Here is a 21,117-nt window from a genome sequence, read left to right as displayed (position 1 = left end):
AATAAAATAGTGGTTTAAAGAGTTTGCTATGATAATGAGAGATCAGTTACTTCCTCTCACCTCAGTCTGGACCATGGCTGGCCTCTGTGTCCGGAGCATCTTCACTGTCTGGAAGATATCAACCACGCCTTCATAGCGCATTCTCTCCAGGACAATGCTGAGGGTGATGAAGACTCCAGTCCTGCCCACGCCAGCACTAGACACATTAAAAGGCAAAGTGACTTAATAGGCATGTTGTAGATGTAAATTGGCAGCATTTTGAAACTCTATTTACACCAAGGATAAGTCAAAGTCAACTTTATCCTCAATCTTCCAGTTTGTGTGTCCAGACAGAGAAATCGAAATATCTTTTTCCACAATAAGATAAGACTTTATGCCTTCTTCTTCTTCAAACCTTGCTAGCCAACAATCCTGCGGCAGGGTGAGCAATGGAAAGGACGCCATCTGCATGTGTGAATCCACTTTCATGTGCGACCACCTTCTCGTCGAACACAGTATGAGCCTTCATGGACCCACATACGCACTCCAAATCGGGCACAACAACAACCGAGCAAACATTTTGTCTCATTAAGCCCCTCCCATGTGTCGAGAAACTCAGCCTTCTGCTGCTCTCCAGAAATACTGAGTCTTAACTCAGATCCTGAAATACTTGAGAGCTGCCTCTCTAAGCTGCTTTTCTGTGAAATGACTTCCACTTCACCAATGGAACAATAATTGATATGACAACAGATTTATTTGGGCTTCTGCCAGCCTCCGATGCTATTTTGTTGTGTGAAGAATGAAAGTGATGGCTCCTAGCAGCCACTTTTGGTGTGTGTGTTTTCGTACGGTATGCCTGCAAGTGCGTGTCTGTTAGGAGACAATCCTAGACGTACGACAAAAGATAAGTCATTGTTTAAATATAATCTAAGTGATACTGAACACAGTAGTTATTCAGTCTAATCATGCAGAACATACGGCCGCCCTTTTCACACAGACACCCACCCACTTCCAACCCCCACACCGCAGGAACTCTCATCCCACCCAAAGCCTCTTCCTGGGAGTCGGTCACAGCTTGTCACATGGACTCTTAAACTCACTCAGAGCTCCTCTCTCTCTCTGTGTCTCTCCAGGAAGATCGACTCTCCAAATCTGAAGGCTTGCCGAGCCGCTGCAGACTGAGAGGATTTGGTGTCCCCATTCACAGGAAGTAATCAGGCAATTAATGACAAAAAGCATGTGGGTCTATTAGATAGTGGCTGAGGAGGGGAGTGGAGGAGGTGGAAGAACAGAGGGTGTGAGAGGAGAGCCGGGAGAAAGGATAGATGGAGGGGAGGAGAAGAACCAGGGAGAGGATTAAAAAAAAAGACAGAGGGATGAGAGACGGGAAAGACCAGTGACAGAAGACGAAAGTAAGAGAAAAAGAAGAAATAAGCTCTGAAGATGAAAAGCCTGAAGGAGGAGGGGGGAGGAGCAGGCTATGGCAGTAACAGACAAAGAAACCAACTAAAGCATAGTTCTTTTTTTTCATCACTACTCAAGAGAAACTCATTTCTGAAATTCAATGACAAAGTGACACCTACTCATAAAAAATATACATATAAAAAAAGTACAAAATGACCACCAAGTATTTCAAATGGCTGCAGGTGACATAGGAACCTGATTAACAGCATGCCATTCTAATGATTTACTCCACTGTGGGCTGTAGACGTTGTGTGGTAATCCTCTTATAGTGCTCTGAAAATCGAACAGAGTTCACGAGATGTGTGAAGGATGCCGTAACTGTGCATTTGGCAGCTGAATAAAACCTAGTCATGTGACTCTTTCAGTCATTTTGTTCCTCCAGTCCCGCAATTCTTCCTGCAATAACAGACCCTTTCTGCTTGAAAACAGGCTCTCCCCCCCTCCAGTAACCGTTAGGATTCACAGAAGGGAGGAATAACTCAGACTTATTGGAGCTTCCCTGTCACATCTCACAACTCCCAGGGGGCCTATTCATAGCTGGTGACATCAGTGCTTTTTAATACAGGCGAGGTGAGGTTATGCTTGATGATGTCATGGCGCCTTTGTGATACAAAACGAAGAGACATAGTGACACCTGATCAGCCATCAAAGTATGCCATGTTTATGAGGCAGCAAGGAAATTATTCAGTGTGTTCACACCTTTGTCAACACGATCACATTCAAAGAAACTGTTGTATCCAAAAGATTTTTCTGAATGCCAGACGATGACAAAACCGCGGTATAATGATGAATCATACACGTACCTGCTTTTGTTCAAGGAATTATAGACATTTCCTTCTTTTCTGTAACACTCTTGTAAAGCATACAAAAACAAGTCTATCAAAGATGTCCAACTCCAGGGAACAAAAGGTAAAAGCAAATCCGGATGGATCCTACTGAAGGTCTAACATGAATAAGAGAAAGCCCCCGGTTTTGAACACTTCCAAATATGGGTTTGTACTTGAGTTAATGATAAAGGTTACCTTGGAAGCTACAGCCAATGTGATAAAAATGCATCACGGAGCTATCATAAAAATCAAACAGAATGGCTGTATCATTTCATGTGCCTACTTTTTGCAAATGCCAAGCCGCATTTCAGCCTTATCAATTATGGAGGAGCAGAGCCTGTGGAGCAGCAGAGATAGTGTACTGCGGAGGCAAAAAGGTGAGGAGGATGTGACCATGCTGTAAGAGCTGCCCCCCCCAGGAGGGGCTGCGTTGCTAAAACAATAACCATCTTAAAATGTGATTTAATCTTGCTATTTGAAGCCTTATATATCTTTCAAGAAGGAAACCTTGAAGCTTACACGTTGCAATACCTGGAAAATGGTATGTGATCAATCAAATTGATGATGTTTTAAAAAAAGTGTTATCCTTTTGTGTGTTGTCACTTTAATAAAAAGCAGAGAAATATAGCGCAACATGACAGTGAGTTTGTTACCTGCAGTGAACAGAGATTGGTCCATCCTGTCCGAACTGCTCCTTGGTTTTATGCACCTGGCCAATAAAATCAATGAATCCCTCTCCGGATTTGGGCACGCCTTGTTCCGGCCAATCAGTAAACTGGAACTGCCTTACTGTCCTGGACTGACCATCCTGCAAAAATAGAGAAAAACAATGTGAGAATAGAATACAGAGATAGCTGAACAAGGAATAGGTGGCAGAGACACGAGGAACAAATATGTAAAGAAAGCTTTTTTGGGTTAAAGAGGACCTTTGTTCATGTTTTTTTACACTCTTTGGATCATTTTATGACCATAATGCAGATTGATAATTGATACAATTTAAAAGAATCTTTAAAAGTGTAAACTGATGATTATTTTCTCTATAAGAGTAACATAACATATGGATACATGTACAAACGTCTCCCTACAAGGGGACCGTGTGTCCTCTACCTACAACCCTATATTCTCCCCTACCAAAGTGCGTGTGTGTGTGCATGCATGTGTGTGTGTGTGTGTGTGTGTGTGTGTGTGGCACGAGTAGGTCCTGGTTAAAGCTAATCAATAGTGTATCTGCCATGACAAGCGTCTTCTCCCAGACATCATGTTGAATAGGATAATCCTGCGATGTGATCGATGCAGCAACCTGATTGATGGAGGTAAGAAAAACGGAGGACTACCGGAGTAGGAGGTGGGATTGGACGTTGACAATTGAAAATAAAAACCCTGACACGCTGACAAACCCGCTAGACAAAATGTCAATCTTAACAATTTAATCTAATATTGATTCTTATAATCTTGTGTTGGCATTGCACTTGCATTTGCTTCCAATGCAAACAAACACCCTTAGATACATTTTTACAATGAGGTGGCATCACAATAGGACAAGTGAATTGATCTGCTTTATTTTGAGAGAGCTGATCTTGGAGTTTGAGAATGCAAAGTCGATATTTGTGTCCTTGTAAAGAAAGTTGTTATAGAAGTAGTTTGGCGTAAATACATTTGTTACAAAAGTAAGCAAAGAGAAGCAATTTCAGAGATTTTGAGACGCGCTGCTGTCTGCTTGAAGCCACCAGCAATTAATACAACCAGGTGTTCATTTCTCCCTTTTTGCACACGACCCTATGCTTGTGTTTAGACAAGCTCTCACACATTTGCCTCTCATGTGTTCACTTTGCAAAAGGCTTCATTTGATCAATACTCATTTGGCGAGTAAACAGGAATATGTTTGTCCTTTATTTATTGTCCTCCCGCTAGTAGAATTAAACAAATCTAAAATCAGCTTTAGGGGGAATTTGTCTAAATAGCAAATCAATGATATATGCAAGAATGTGAACTGTGTGAAACAGATATAACTTTGTTGGGAAAACTGAAATATGCTTCCCCTAAAGCAAATTATCAGCACTTGTTTAAGTAGCGTGATAATGATTAACAAATTACGTTTATTCACAGAGCCAGTGAATTGAGCAAAGTAACAACCAATGTGGATCTCATTCGCTACAACCTTATACTAGTCGAAAGCTAAGCAGTGTGTAAGGGGCTAACATCTCCACAATACCTCTGATACTGGACATAGAAACACCCAAGAGAGATCCGTTTACATTTATAGTTATATTACAAGATGAAATGTACATTTATACTATAGCAGTTGTGTCTGTCTGCGCATATACAGCAGATGTTTGATCAGGTAACTATGACACAAATGGAGTGGTGTAGTTCTATTATGAAAAATAATTAAATCCACTAAAGACTACATACTGCCCACACTGAAACTCAGGTTTCATAAGGTATCATTACATCTAGCTAGCTTAATGGATAATTGAGGTGAGAAATAACATCATGTCAGGATAGGAGAATAAAATGTATCAGTAAAAGAAGGTTAAAACAATGATTAATTATTATAACCTTGTAAAACTAACAATGGCTTACCTAAAGAGTTTTCTTGATCTACATTTTCTTGAGAAAAGTAGGTGCTGATGTAAGTAGCTTAGGCTCTATATTTATCATGCATGTTGTCACGGTGCGTTTGCCACGTTCTAATTCATTCATTTTAGCCACGAGCGAACCACCCCCCCCCCCCCCCCCCCCTCTAATGTAAGCATACTGCATGCAGATGTCTACCTAATCTGTCCTTTGAGTCTTTGTGCTTCCTGTGGGAAGTCCTGCTGTCCCGCGCGGCCGTATGCACCGTGTTGCTATTTAAGCTGTTGGTGTGTTTCTGCATTGATGCAGCCAAGATGATTTCTTGTACATTTATTGGGCTCTAGAAATACAGTGATTTGGATTCTCATAAATTAATCTCCGTGTGCGGACTCTCTTTGTCCAACGTCTCGTGTCTTTCCCTGTTTTATGACGCATCGCATGTTTCTTCTCTTTCGTTGCCTTTGTTTTTGATCTCATAAACATTTTGCCTCAGCAGGGGGATTAAAAGTGAAAAAGGGGCAAAGACAACAACACAATAAAGCAAGCATGCCAAAGAAGGAAAGAAAGAAGAAAGAAAAAAAGGGAGGAAAATTTAACACACAACCTGAAGGCTCACGCGGCGTGACAAATTATGTGATTAAATACGTGACTGGCTCGCTAGATGTGAGTGTTGAAGCGTGGAGTCTATGCTATTACTGCGCAGGCCATGGGACATACATGCGCACACACACACACACACACACACACACACACACACACACACACACACACACACACACACACACACACACACACACACACACACACACACACACACACACACACACACACACACACACACACACACACACACACACACACACACACACACACACACACACACACACACACACACACACACACACACACACACACACACACACACACACACACACTGAGACCTAACCCTCCATATACCATCTCTTTACTATCTTTGCTTTGTTTCCTTAACTCAGATGATAAGCTTTGACTGTCTGTTGGCTTTTTATCCTCCTTTAAGAATCCTCGGAATAACTTCAGCACTGGGCCGGGCATTAGGCCACATATGTGCATTTGTCAGAGTTTTAACTGTGAGCTCAATGTATGTGTCCTTGAAGTTAAGGAAATGATTTTAGGAAATACAAGGATGTGTCCGAATATAGAAAATCAGCATGGAAGAAGGTATGTTGTGAGAAGTAAGCCTGTGTAAGTGTTTGTGTTTGTGTGTGAGCCTGTTAAAAGAGATATTTTGCACACTGCATAAAGTATAAAGAGAAAAGTGTGCGTGTGTTGCGGGGGTGATGGCATACCAGCTTAAACAGCATTTCTTTCTGATTTCCACAGTGAAAAGTGTGTGTCGTTTGTATTCAAATGTATGGCGTGTGTGTGTCTCTGTGTGTTTGTGTTGTTATGTGTGTGTGTGTTTGTGTGTGTGTGTGTATATGTGTGTGTGTGTGTGTGTGTGTGTGTGTGTGTGCAATGATATGATATGTTTCACTTTTAACAACAGGATGACTGCTAACTAGCTGCCACAACGCACGGGAAGACATTGAATATGTCAGCCTGTTGGCACAGAGAGAGGAAGCAGGTTTTTTTTCCTCGCTTCACTTCTGCTGCTGCTGCTTCAAACTGTCTGCCCTAATTGGATCCCAAATAAGAAATCCTGAGGTGAAAAGATTACTGCAGTAGGTTATTAGCAGTTCAGATCAAGAAAGTCAGGCTGGTTATGAACTCTCATTATTTTGTGAATGAAGTGACTTTCAACATTAAGTTATCATGATATCTTGTTTTGTGTGGGAACCCAGCTAACTCATATCTGAGCCATTTTAGGGAATTTTAAGGAAATAAATATGGTCTACTCGTGATATTTATGTGACCTACTTTCCCTTAACCTGCTTTGTCTCCTACATTTCTCACACTTCAGTGAAGGGTGGGCCGCCAGTGCAATTGTGGAAATGATAGCATAATTTAGTTTCCTTCTAGACTTTTGAGCCTGCTGAGAAAGTTTGCCTGTGTATATTGTATGATTATTTTTAACCAAACACTGGTCCTGTATTGAAAGTCTAAGATCGAGAATCCAAAAAGATCCTTGGTCTTTCAAATTGAGGGACTCATAACGGGAGCTTAACATTTACAAAGGATGATTATGTTTGCAGACAACAATTCAGTCAAGTGTTTTACTGTTTACATCGATAAAACAGAACAATAGACCTTTTCAAATGTTTCATGTTGTAATTACTGTGATTGTCTTTAATTTCGGATGATTTTTTCTTTTCTTTTTTTTAGTCAATTTATTTACAATAATAATATAATAATAATCATTTTTGTTTCTTGTTTTTTCTCACTCGTAATAATAATTATAACAAAGTACAAAAAAAAAAATAATACACAAAAAAAAAAAATCAACAAATAAATAAATAATAATAATGATCATAATGTGTGGCTTGTTTCCACATCAAAACCTACTGAATATAAACTCATTCAAAATCCAACACTGTTAGGTATGACTTACCCTTGCGTCTGTGACCTTGAACTCTCGGAGGATGTACTGGGGCATGTTGTATTCTGCCATGGGATCGACCACGAAGTATTGGTACCTGGCAGAGCGCTCTGCGGGCCAGTACTGGTGACACTTTTCCTGTTTGAGCAATTGGGAAGAAAAACTCTTGTTAATTTAGATTTTTGACACCTAATTATTGCATTTGTTACATTTCCTTTTCCTTTGACTCCTTGTATAAAAAAAGTTGAGAAATAAAATAACAACAAATATTTGGAAATGATGTGTGTTATGTCCTACCCGTCCCATCTCTCTCAGTTTGGTCAACATGACTACGATCGTAGAGTTGTTCTCCCAGAGCATTCTCCAGAAGTCTTCTGTAGTCTCTGCCAGAGGGCCCTGCGTGGCGATGTATGCCTTCTGTTGCCTGAATACAGCAAAAGCATATCAAAAATCATTTATGTTCAGCTTGTATAATTACTTTGTACCAATTTCTTGGAACAAAACTGATACTTAAAACATTCTTGAGTGATAGCAAATATTTTTTAGTAAATGTTTTGAACATGTCTGAAACAAAACATACAACAATAATAATAATATATACGTATATTTTTTTCTTATAATACTAATTATAACAAAGAGAAAAAAACAAACATTAAAAAAATAAATAATAATTTCAATCAAATAGTCTGTCATGTTCAACAGGGGCAAGAAGAAGCTTAAACAAACTTTTCTGGTCCTACCCCCTCGAGCGTATATTTTCCTTGAAAATAAAAGATTAGGTCATCGTCATCAGCGTCATGTTCGTGACTCGTGACTTGCTCGCGTTAACAAGTTATACTTTATATGTGGATCTAGAAAACAACAATAGGAATGCATTTACATTTGCAGTTTGAAGTAGGTCTCTTTCATTGAAATCTAAATCATATCCTGATTTCCCTTATGTACCGTACCTTCTCTCCACAATTGTATCTTTAAGTTAAACCTCAGAGGAACATTTTAAATGTATGTCTTGCATTATTAAAGATGTTCCTGGCAACGGATAAAAACAGGCATGTTTTCCGCCATCCCACCCCTATTCCTACCTGTATCCATCGATGAAGCTGGAATTGATGTAGTCAGATCCTTCCAGGCCTCTGATTGGCTGAAGGCAGACGCGCGTGGTCTCATAGGGCATGATGTTCACCAGCCGATTCTTGAACTTGTTACAGGGAAGGTTGGCACTGATGAAGCGCGACGTGTGGGCTTTGGAGTTGGCCAAACGCTGGAGAGGAAAGACGGAGGATTAGATGAAGAAATGGTGGAAAGGAATTCACAGAAATAAGTGAGGTTGAAAAATACAGAAAGAAAAAAAGTGTTACATAGAAAGTGTGGCATGAAAGTTATGGAGGAGGAAGAAGATGAAAAGAAAGGTATGGTGGAGGTAGTTACAAAGAGCAAAGAAGAGACATGAAAAGAGTTGAAAGAGTAAGGAAGAGTAGGAGAAGATGATAAAAGGTGGAGAGATAAGGGAGATATGGCCGGAAGGGAAGTTAGGTGCGAGACAGATAAAGGGAGTATATCAATGACAGAAAGTAATGAATCTAATCTGCTTTGCATATAATGACGCCACTTCAAAGGAACATTGTTTATTAAGTATATATTTAACCAATTTCAAAAACGTTTTGTAACTTATGGGGTCTTGCAGTGTCAGAAAGCAACAATGAAAGATATACCACACACCCAGAGCAACAAGCCGCAGGATGAAGCCTGTATGAAACTCAAAACTCTTCTAAAAGTGGGTCACCAGTGCCTTTGATAAGAGCAGAGCTGTATGTGAGCATAAAACGTAGACTAAAAAAAGGGAACTTCAGAAACACAAACACTGCATAATGATCAAAAACAAGCTGTACTGCTACGTCGTCGCCGTCACATGGACCTCAGCGGGAGCTGCTGTTCAGGGGGAATAAGATCGCCACCTTTTGGCTTCAATGTCTCAATGAAGCATGCATGTGTGTGCGGGTGTGTGTGCTTGCTTGTTAGCGTTCGCCTGAAAATGGAAGACACCCTAATAAGATTGTCTAGAGGCCCTTTCAAACAGCAAACAGCTTGGCGCATCGTAGGCACCAGCAGCATCAGATGAGAGAGGAGAGATGGGTTAAATTGACCCTAATAAAAGGTAGGCAGGAGTGCAGATTTACTTCCTTGTCTCTCAATTGCCGTCCAAAGTCAAAGTGTACCTCCACATTTCTCAGTGTGTACACAGCCGAACTTACCGATTTGCTATTTCTCCCATTAGAACGTTGTCCTCTCTTTCGCTCTAAATCCCCTATAGCACCAGTATCTCCGTGTCAGTGGCCACTTGGAGTCCGTCCAGCCCTTTTTTCTCCCTGCTTCCCTTCATCCCTTGCTACCGTCCTCCCTTTGATCTGTGTTTCACAAAGGCACCTGGAAAGGCTCGAGGTGGCCTGGCAGCTCTAAAGAGGCTCTCCACTACACCACCAACCACCAGAGGGTGCAGGGAACGGAGCCAAACCTGGCAACCTGTCATCTATCAGGCCAGAGAAGCACCTACTGCTGGTCACGGTTGCCAGTTCCTTATTTAAATCACAGTATATCTGCACTTGAATGGTAAGGAAGCAAAAGGGACATTTACGTTTTGGGTTTTACGTAACAACAACGGGGCAATTTGTTTTTCCTAATCCCAACCTGCCCGAGCCATAATCTTAACAAACAGTTGAACAATCAATGTTTAATGATGTTTATGATGTAGCTACAATACCTCACAACCCCTAGAAAGGAGCTTTGGAAATGTCGCTTCACAATATAAAAAAAAAAGAGAACAGTTCCTCTTCTCTTGTCTTGTTGTTTGCATTTCGATCCCAATTGAAAACTCTGCTGCTGAAGTTCATTCCTTTCCTAGGACTTTTAATAGAATCCAGTAGCCCACTTATAGCTTATACATTTGAGATATAATTAGTATGTTGCTGTATACTTTTCCTACATGTGTGTTATGTTCACTAAATTCTCCTGTGCAACAATCTTTCCCGGCAAAAAGCTGTATTATTTACACACATATGCCAGAAATCAGCAGTCTGACAACTTCACAGCAAGTCCCTGTCCTCTGTTTATTCCCCGTGCTGAACTCCTGTGAATCCCTCCAGTCGCAGCTTAACTCAGCGCGACACCGTTTCCCACCTGAGAATGACAATGCTCTACCACCCTTCCCCATAGTGCACCATTTGGTCGAATCACTTCCTAAGTGCCAAGTTAGCATACACTCGTTCCTTTGTTAATTAGCCAAACGTTCCTCCCTCCACTTTCCCTGCCATCTCCCTCCATTTGTCATCATCAGTATTAATTACAAAGCTTCCCCACCCTTCTTCACCAGACCTATCGTTTGTATCCTGAATGTAGCATGGATGCTATTAATCCCCAGTTGACTCTGTACGCCAGCTCAGCATTATCCCCGCTACAGATGGCGATGGAGATTCCATCAACGGAAAAAAAGGTAACACACCAGTACTGTTATTACTGGGGAGGGGGGGGGGGGGGGGGGGCTGTGTTGGTGAATGGCAATGGGATGATGGATGATTTCAGAGTGAGCAAGTGTGCAATTCAAGGTCAGCAGATACTGAATGAAACACCCGAGCTGGTGTGAGTTTATACACTGATGATTAAGATCTTTAATGGAGATCTATGTAAACACTGTACCTGGCTGTTTCTCCTCACCTACTACTTTGTCATGTATTTCTCGAAGGAAGCGTACATGCTTTCTATCTCAAAACTAAACTTAATTCTATGTTGGTTCCAGCCAAATGCTTTATCTTGTGTATGCTAGATTAAACCCAATTTCTTTTCTTAAGCATATTATTCCAAATCCTCTAAAATGAAAATTGGGACCCAGCATTGAAGGGCTTATATATAATAATTCAAATGGTGTGTATCTAATTGATTAAGTCATTGAAGTGAGGCTCAAGAAAAAAAAAAAAAGAAGAGATTTGCTTTCTATACCATCTGAGATCCTATTACTTTGGGAGCATGTACAGCATAAATTGACAAGTAGTTACCATGTAAATAAGGCTGTTTAATCTATATTATACACACCTGGTGCTGACAAGAAGCTGACAACTTCAGGAGACGTGTCTTTATCTCATATTTTTGTAATCTTTACGCTTTCTGTGTTGTTCAAATTGTTCACTCCTTTTTTCTTTTGTCTTTGTATGCAACAAGCGGAAAGAAACATCTAACCTGCCTCTTATGTAACTCATTACTACGTTTATCTGAGATAAACACATTTGTTATAAACTGTATCTTCACTCATCTGAAAGGCCTTTTTGTTGAATCTTTCCCTCAGTCTCCCTATTTAGATTCATAGTTTCTTGCCAGAAAACACAGAACCACTATATTTTAGTATACAAAATGAACCAAATCTAATCAAAAGTCCATTATTAAAAGCAACAAATAGGCACACCGCAAATAACGATGACAAATGAAAAAGTGTGAGGCGAAGAAAGATAACACTGGCCTCATTTTACAATCATTATTATGTTCTGTAAGTGGATGGAGTGAAGGTTAATACAGACAGTGATCCGACATGTCTGTAATTTACATGTCAGACACCAATAATAGTAACCTTGGTATTTCACTTATAGAAATGTAGTTAAAAAATAGACATAATGTTATAAAGTACATGTTTCCTGTACCTTGAACTCAAGCTCCATGCCAGTGACGTGCTCGCCGCTCTCCACCTGGGCCAGCTTCTGAATGTAGGAGTAAAGGCTCCGGGCAGCCACTTCAGTGTTGCCGCAGGCAACCGCCTCCAGCAGAGCGTCGTGAATGAAGCTGTACTGATCCTCCGTCTGCACCATGTAGTTCCGCTGCGAGCGCATCAGCGTCACATGGCCGTAAATGTCGACCGTCTTCTCGTGCTTGATACGTTCAAGCATGGCATCGATAACAATAAAGCAACCTGTCCGGCCAACACCCGCACTACAAGAGGAGGGGAAGAAATGAGAAGAAATATAAATGATACATTTTAAAGGGTTTGTTTAATAGATGTCCACCCCTGCTTTTAGATCCAGTCCTATGAGGTGCTTTGTGTGTAAGGTATAGCTATTATCAGTGCTTAAATATATAAAGGATTGAAAGAATTAGAGATGATGTATGTCCAGTAATGCTTGTAGATTGTTTGGGCATTGCATTTTATATAAATGAGTGGGAGAAGATAGTGAAAGCAAGAGCAGGAATACTGAAGAAACAAAAAATGACACACAGAACAACAAGAGGACAGGGAAGGAGACGGAGCAAAGCAAGCTGTCACATTTCAGTTCTATTGGGTAGTGCTTTGGACTCACTGAAGTCTTCTTATCTTGACAAAGAGGAAGGTTTCAATTTGAATAAGCCATTTGAGAAATATCACTTGTAAAGGGAGGATGGGCTAAGGAGCAAAAAGGGAGAAGCACGAAAGATGGAAAGGGATTACTGTGAGGCTTTTCACAGAGAGGGGAAAAAAATGAGGACAAAGATAGAGAGAATAAAAGCAGAGAAAAAAGGGATGCCTTAAAAGGAAAGATGATGTGACCAACGGAGGGAAGAAAGGATGTGGGATCTATTATGAAAGAGAGCTTGTGTTTGTATAATGTGCGTTATGTAATATATAATAGCAGTCATGGAGGAGTTCTTCATTTTCTTTGCTCATGGACATACAAACAGAAATACCATGGGCGGGGCAAAACGGAGAAAAAACCTTCCATGTGTAGGCTTCATTTGACTTTATTGGCATTCAGCTTACCACAGGGGCACATTCAACCGTCCCAGTTGGCCACAACAAATCCAGTTACATAAAAATGTAAAAACATGTTGGATCCCAGAGCATCAAAAGAGTACATTATCCAACCAAACGTTGCTACTGACCTGCAGTGAGCGATGATGGGTCCTGCGTCAGGCGGGTTGCAGGTCTTCACTCTGCGGAGGAAGGCGAGGAAGGGGGTGGGGTACTCTGGTACTCCGTGGTCAGGCCACGCCGTGAACTGGAACTGACGAACCTCCCGCTTCTCACTCGAGCCATTCTGGAAATAACAAAGCGAGGCGGGGTTGGATTTGGATTTGGATCTTTTTCTTTGTGTCACAACAAAAATAAACACAAATAAAGTGTTGCAAACATGGGCGTTACAGACATGGTTTACTGTTCAGGGCATTGTAAGGGTTCTTGTACAATGAGAGCTTTAATTAACTTTATAGGCACAGCGACTCAGCCTCAATCCAGCTCATCTACTAGATGCCTGGACCGCCTGCCCCCACAGAGCCCATTTAACCCTCCTGTTGCGTTAATCCCCCCCCCTTACTTTGGTGTTCGCGTTCAAATTTGAGCGGTCCTGTTGCAACTGCTATTACATTAACACAAAAAACATTAATCATCACCAAATTTAATTTAACACCCTTTCAAACTGTAAATATTGTATCAGACTACTGGTATAGATGAAAAACTGCACTGAACATGTATTGCGTGTGCCAGGTGTGCCACATGGGGGGATGGACACATAAGGGGGGGGACACACATCTAGTGTACTGTATGTGTGTGTGTGTGTCTGTGTGTGTGTGTGTGTGTGTGTGTGTGTGTGTGTGTGTGTGTGTGTGTGTGTGTGTGTGTGTGTGTCTGTGTCTGTGTCTGTGTCTGTGTCTGTGTCTGTGTCTGTGTGTGTGTGTGTGTGTGTGTGTGTGTGTGTGTGTGTGTGTGTGTGTGTGTGTGTGTGTGTGTGTGTGTGTTGTGTTTTATCTGATCCGGATGGTTACTATTTCCATTTCTTTATGGCTGTCATTTTTGACCGGGAACACAATGGGTGTTACAAAGTTGACTAAATCATCCAAAATTCAATGAAAGTGTAGATCAGCAATTTTTTATGTTCAAATGTCTACTGTGAAAGATATCATAAAGCCTTAATGCAATCGAATGAAAAACAAAAAAGTTATGATTGATGAAAGTAGTAAATCGGTCAGATTTATCTTCAACTTAAGCCTTAATATCTCCTACATGGAAAATAGGATTATCATATGTAGCCTGACAGATTTCTTGGTTTGCAAAACCTTTTCTAGTATTGGTATGTCCAACTGCCAACTAAGAAGCTTGACAGGTGTGTGTTGAAATGGAAACTGTGCACTAAGCATTAGCAATACCTTTCACTGAATCTTACGTTTGATTAAAGCCCCTGTCCCACTGTCCCGAAATTGACACCAGATGGACCCACAAATATGGAATTGTGAATTTCGCACGAAGATGGCGCCGGACTTGGTCAACAGCCAAGAAACAGCCGAATTAAGTACGATGCCTACAGAAGGCAACACGATGGCACCCGAACCACAGGCGAAAATATGGTCGTAGACTTTACTGATGATTTAGAATGTATCCAGACTCAACGTAAGAGCTTGTGCCTCTTCGGGGGGTGCTAACATTTAAACATACACTTTATTTTTTACTTTTTCCGTCTTTACATGTAGATTAGAAGATATTACTTATCTCCGTCATGTTGTTTCCATAGCAACAAAAACTTCCTGTTAACAGCGTAAACTCGCCTTCAAAATAAAAGCATCTAAATAAAACAGGAAGTTAACCTAAATTACATTTAAGACATATATACAACTGCAACGAAAGTAACAAAAACAATGTAATATCCTTTTCAGTTTCACAGAACACAAATTGAGTTATTTAAATAATATGTTTGCATGATTTTGTTGTGAAATAAATGCAATGTCGAAAAATGCCCGATGGCACCGATGATCAGACAAAGTAAAGACGAAGATGACACGATTTGACAAGATGCCCTCACGAGTGCCTTACGAAGGGCAAAATGGACACACAAATTCAACACGAAAATGAACCTTCGCAAGGTCCTTTGGCAATCTTTTGGCATGCCAAATATTTTGCCACCACTCACGAAGTTGCTGCCGGAGCCTGAGAAACTCCATCGGCGGTCATACGATGGCTTAAGATTCCCTCACGAATGGCCCGATGTTCTTACGGTCAGAAACGAATTTGAACATTTCCTTTATCGTGTGTCCATCTGGTGTACATTTTGGGACAGTTTGACAGGGGCTTAAGTTTCAAATTCTAACTTTTATAGAGGAACCATCTCTCATATGCTATCTGTACTTCTACCTTAAAAGGGGATTATAGTTTCAAAATGGAAAACATATTTTTGGTGCAGCTTAAAAGGGAATAGTTTCCCTTTAGGGAAACACTTTCATACTGTACATATGGAGCTGATCGGATGGAGACATCCTAGTTTAATGAACGCGATAATGTATATACCTAACAGTACAGATATAGTACCTTCTTGCTCTCACATTGCTGCTCTGAACATCTACAGATACATACAGCAACCCCCACATAACACAGCCGCCTGTCAGCTCCCGCCTCAAACTCAACGCATCAAAGATACAAGCTTGGATCCAGAGGAAGGTTTTTAAGAAGGATGAGAAGAGAGAGAAAAAATCTCCCTTGCATCTTTCTTTCCTCCACTCCTCTCTTTCCTCTCAGAAGCTCCTCTAATGGGGGTACTGTTTGCATTTCAATGCGGTGTTTCTGCTTCCCTGACAGAGGGAATCTTTCCTTGCTGAATAAATGAGAGTGCTAATTAAAAGCAAACTGGCATAAATATGTTTTTCCTTTATTTTCTTTTGGACATTCCCTGTTTCTGCAGTTCAGACAGAATGCATGGATGTGCCGGGTGCTTGGCTGCTGGTTTTATGTAAATGTAATTATTTTGTTAAGGATTTATCAGTGGACACAATTCTGCATCACTGCGGGACACACATACATCTGCATAGATACCATGGTGACTGCTCTGTAGATGCAGTGTGTGTTTATTTGTGTGTGTGTGTGTGTATGTGTGTTAGTGTGTGTACTGCCAGCTTCTGCTACCTTATTCGTATACACAGATTCAGCACAGCCTTTTTTTCTCAGAGATATAAAGTGAAACAGCTCAGTGAAAATCACAGCAATTGCTACAGTTATAAGGAGGGGGTGGCAATGGATAGAAAAATAAACCTATCCTGAAGTTTGATAGAGGCTGAGAGCAGCAGAATGTAAATGGCCCTGAATGTCAACTGGCAAGCTTTAAAGCACAGTGGCTGCTGAAATGCTGCTGTATTTATGTCACTGGTTTGTCCTGGTGTGTGTTCTGTTTGCACTCCTACGAAGCCAACATCTCAGCTGTGACATTATGGGGGAGCTATCTTTTGGAAACGTCTAATCTGTCCAATGGCAGGTTTTTAGCTTTATGTCTTCTCACAGGTCTTTTTTTATAACAATTGTGTCTGAACATAAGGTGTGTGAGTCGGTAAGAGTGAGTTTGCATGTAAATGGGCTGGTGTGTCTAAGTGTGAGTGTCTGTTTTTAAATTCATGTGCGTTTCAGTGTGAAAACGTGTCTTTGTGTGAGTGTGTGTGGGCATAGGAGCATGAAAGCAGTCTGCCAATTATGTATATTGAGTTTATCTTCTGCTCACTTTACCTAAGTGCTTCAATTTGGCAGACACACATAAACAGATGATCTATTGTAGGAGAGAGAGAGCTGAATAAGGTAAAAGGAGTGGATTGGAAGGGCAATGCAAAATAAGTCTTTTAGAGTATGTACCTTGACATTCAATGTAAAATCAGCACACGGTTCAACAAACATTTTGCAAACTTTGTGTCTCGTTTTTACAATGTGTGTCCTATCAATAAAGCCCCTGTTCACTGTATAGTCGTTGAATAAGGACGTTGTTATTCATGGTCTTGCATAAGAAACCGTCCACTCAAGAATTATCTCTATGTCCTTGCTAGTTTGTTACAGTATTAGAGAATAAGAGGTTGTGTACTAAAGTTTGTACTGTATGTGAGAGAGAGAGAGAAATAATCTTACCTTGTGCAAGGAGAAAGTGCGGACACAGAAAGTGGCCAACTCTATGGTGTCCAACAGGGTGACTTGGGTCATACCATAGGTCTCTGTGGCACGACTGGGCCAGTACTGGTCACACTTAATCTGGAAATGAGAGCAAGGGAAAGAGGTATGTTACATTCCAATAAATGGTGTTTCCAGTGTTAAAAAGATCACACACACACAAATGGAGAATTAAACAAACAATCCAAACATTCTCGCTCGGACATAATTGCATTCACACACGCACCACTCATTAAGACAGCCCTCCTGGGAATTAAAACTCAAGACGGTGTTGACAGAAACACCAAGGTAACTCTTCTCTATTTCAAAGCTGAGAAATAACGCTTTGCAGACTGAACAGATGGAACCAGACTGTCACAGCAACTCAACTATAATAGCTTAACTTCACCCATCTTATACAAATCCTGCAAGCGTCTTTCCGTAAGTCTTAGAACTCAAATGTTCACCGGTAAAGCAACACATTAATGTACAGGCACATGTTTAACATTTAGGACACATTATACCTTAACAATTACATTTAGATTTAGGATCTGTCAAAACAAACACACAAATACAGGGTCATCATTTCAGAACTTTACATATAATAATGTATTCTTGTAAATGCTTCAGAAGGAGTTTAATTTGTAGTACATTTCTGGATAAGTATCTCAATTTTACTTTTGATTTTTTATTGGCCTTTTCCCCACTGGTTCTACATTATATCTTAAAACATAGCACGACCAGCTTCCTCCATCCCTCCCCTGTCAGGTCCCTTAATAAAGATTCTTTCAAAATGGGGTGTGACGAGCCAGTGGACTTCAGATGAGATTTGACAGCTAGTGAGGGAGATGCACTCGCTGCTCTCCGTCTTTCTCTCCCAGTTCCTGCTCAAGCTGACACTCAAGTTCTACCGCCCACTAATCCTGATCACGTTTGACAGGAGTGGAACGCGCAAGTCAGGATGGAGGATAGGTAAACAATTGAACAGGGTTAGAGTGAGGTAAATTAGTAGAGACACCTGGGGTGAGCGAGCCCGATGTTGACACATGTTGGAGTTGACAGGATGAATCATCGCAGCTGGCTTTTTGACATTTAGACAAGTTCACTCCTTGATAGCAAATGTCAAATATGTAAGAGACTTCCCTAACAGTGCCACCTTGGTTTTTACTGATTCACAATGCCAGAGGACAATTTTCCTAAACGATTTCCAAGTGCTGCTGTTGCCTAACTGTATTTTGATCTATTGTAAGCAAGAGTAAATTGTCTGAAATTTATTTTACAGTTTAGTCACAACTCAAAAGGTTGGACTTATGGTATCTTGGGAAAAGTGTCTTTACAAGCTCAAGGATACCAGGCTAAACTCCATCTGTGAAACTTCCAAAAATACTCTTCCCCATGGAGATAAAAGTATGAACAGAACATAAAAACTAAAAATAATGAACTTGTATGACATCTCATTGTCCCATTTGGGACTGAGCTGCTGTACTCTCAATGCACTTTTCTCTAACTTCCACTATCAACAGATGGTTGTGGAAAGCAATGGTCACCGATAGTGTAGGCCCTCTGTTGCTTTACATTTAATTTTAGCGTCCTGCCTTGTGCACTCAGAGCGCAAAACTTGCTAAGCTCTGAGTACTGAAGGGAACAAGTAACAGCTTGTTGTTTTTCACTGCAAATAAAGAGAGAAATGAGAGCCAAGATACTCCCAGTGGAAACGCAGCCTAGCTTATCAGATGTGAACAGGTAGTCCGTCTTTGAATTAACTCTATTTTAAAGCCTCCCAGCTGTTTTCACCACTTAACATTTCTACACTTCTCTGAAAGAAATCCAGCTCAAGAAAATATATTATGCTTACCTATCCAATGTGTGTGAAACTGGGAAATCCCTGTAAAGCTGGGCCCTTCTCTGCAGCTGGTTCATATCCTTGGCCAGTGATTTCAATTTGTGCTTTTATATATACAATTCTAAGTTTGGGAGGCCACTGCTGAAGAGATTTAAAAATAGACCAGCCAACCTCCGCCAGTGACTTACCCGTGACTTCTCCTCCAGCCGGGTCATCATGACCACAGTGGCGGCTCTCTGCTCCCACACCATCCTCCAGAAGTCCCCGAACGTCTCTGGCAAAGGACCCTGGGTGGCGATGTAGGCGTTCTGCTTCCTGTAGCCATCAATGTAGTTGGAATTGATATAGTCGCTCCCTGTGATACCTAGATAAAAACAACAGAGAATATATATATAGTAAGAGATTGAACAATCTGTTTTGTAGGCTTTCTTCACTTTTAATCCACACCTTGCCTTAATCTCTCCGATTTGTTCATTGTTTTACTTTCCTCATTATTCGCACCCCTTTGTTTTGTGCCATCTGCCTCGATAATTCACAGTTATCACACACTAACCCTGTGTCCCAATCAATGAAGGTGTAAAGATTGCAGAAAGGAAAACAAGGAAAGAAGTTAATTGCTTGGTTCTTACACCTCTATTGTTAAAAGAAGTGAAAATTGGCTGAGATCTGTAGATATATTGAATTATCCAGAGGACAGTGGCAGTGTCAACTTTTGGGACTTAACATATTCTAACCAATAAATGGTATACTACCATACCATTTTACTAAAATAACCTCTCATAACCCCTCTCCCCCCTTTGCTATAGCAGAGCTGAAGGAACCCTCAGTTGTTTTTCCATTTGAATGGATTTCAATGCAGCAACTGCCTCGGATTCACAACTTCCTGTACTGATCTTTTCTCATTTTCTTATTCTGCCCCTGTGGTTCTGCCTCGGTTTCTGTACAGCCTAGATGTGATTTACCGCCACCACAGACAGAGTATGCTTGTAAATGGAGGATATCGAGGAGTAAATCAGCCTCTCAGCAGCCACAGCCAGGAGGTAGATCCAGCTACCATCCTTCTCATCCCGCCACCATGCTCTGTTGCACACCGGTCCACTAAATCTAGCCCTAAGGAGGAACGCCTCCACGTTTTGGGGTAGACGGATGTGTACTGCAGACATAATGACGAGGGTGGTGTATATGGCACTTGTAAGCTCTATCGCAAAAGCTTGCTTCCGTAATCTGCGATTAGAGTATGTCTAACACTGAGCATCTGACAGTGATAAGACAGGACATCACAACCTTTCACCAACACTTGAGAAGAGACTGGAGTGTGGAGGCATCCGTGTTGAAGAGTCACGTCTCTCTTTGAGTGACGTGTCCTCACTCAAGCGACAAACAATGAAACACTTGACTGGGCTAATTTAAGAGAGGAGACGCAGTGTGGACAACAACCAGGGTCGAGAGGAAGAATGAGATAGAGAGAGAGAGAGAGGGAAAGATAGAGAGAGAAATATATATATATATATATATAGAGAGAGTGAGAGACATTGAGAACAAAGAATGGAGAAGAGGAAAAAAACAAAGAAAGCTAAAGAAAGGCAAATGTCATTAAAACGGATACCACGTCTGTAGTGGCTTGGCTTTAGTCATAGCTAAATGAACAGAGAATGGCAGCGTGCATGAATTGTTCTACTGCTGCGACTAATGGCAAAATCACTGCAGTGTAAAATAGAAATTTCAGACTTGATTAATTTATGTATTTATGGACGAGGCATTTTTTCCCTGGGATAATTTTGTTATGCGTGTTGTTGCACCCTCAAATTGGCCTGACTATTGCGAGATGTCGAAATGTAGTCCAAGCAGTTATCTCGCACAAAAGGAGAGTACTGGACTAGAGAGTTTGGCACTCCTCTGAGGAGTCTCTTTTGGTGATGCAACGCCAGCACCATGTCAGCGGCGAAGGGTGACTACCTCTGACAATGTCCAATGAGATTTAGGAGTCAGAGGAGGAGTTTGTCTGGCTCCCAGA

The 21,117-nt window shown here is 41.1% G+C and overlaps 1 protein-coding gene across 15 annotated transcripts in view; it reads right to left on the bottom strand.

The window, feature by feature from the left end:
• The window catches only part of ptprsa (protein tyrosine phosphatase receptor type Sa), a 220,099-nt gene that overhangs the window by 4,335 nt on the left and 194,647 nt on the right, over positions 1 to 21,117 (bottom strand). For 14 of the 15 annotated variants that reach the window (XM_079656637.1, XM_079656650.1, XM_079656646.1 and 11 more), the window contains 9 exons: positions 19,292 to 19,467; positions 17,243 to 17,362; positions 13,258 to 13,412; positions 12,048 to 12,333; positions 8,448 to 8,626; positions 7,663 to 7,789; positions 7,378 to 7,503; positions 2,924 to 3,078; positions 61 to 196 (listed from right to left, as the gene is read on the bottom strand). In XM_079656637.1, coding sequence (XP_079512763.1) covers positions 61 to 196; positions 2,924 to 3,078; positions 7,378 to 7,503; positions 7,663 to 7,789; positions 8,448 to 8,626; positions 12,048 to 12,333; positions 13,258 to 13,412; positions 17,243 to 17,362; positions 19,292 to 19,467 — 1,460 coding nt within the window. Of the gene's footprint in view, positions 1 to 60; positions 197 to 1,000; positions 1,158 to 2,923; positions 3,079 to 7,377; positions 7,504 to 7,662; positions 7,790 to 8,447; positions 8,627 to 12,047; positions 12,334 to 13,257; positions 13,413 to 17,242; positions 17,363 to 19,291; positions 19,468 to 21,117 lie in introns of those variants that run through there. The other variant, XM_079656641.1, reaches the window with a different exon arrangement.

Source organism: Notothenia rossii (genome assembly GCF_949606895.1).
Source record: "Notothenia rossii genome assembly, chromosome: 1".
NCBI classification, from domain to species: domain Eukaryota; kingdom Metazoa; phylum Chordata; class Actinopteri; order Perciformes; family Nototheniidae; genus Notothenia; species Notothenia rossii.
This window is presented reverse-complemented; position numbering and strand designations above follow the sequence as displayed.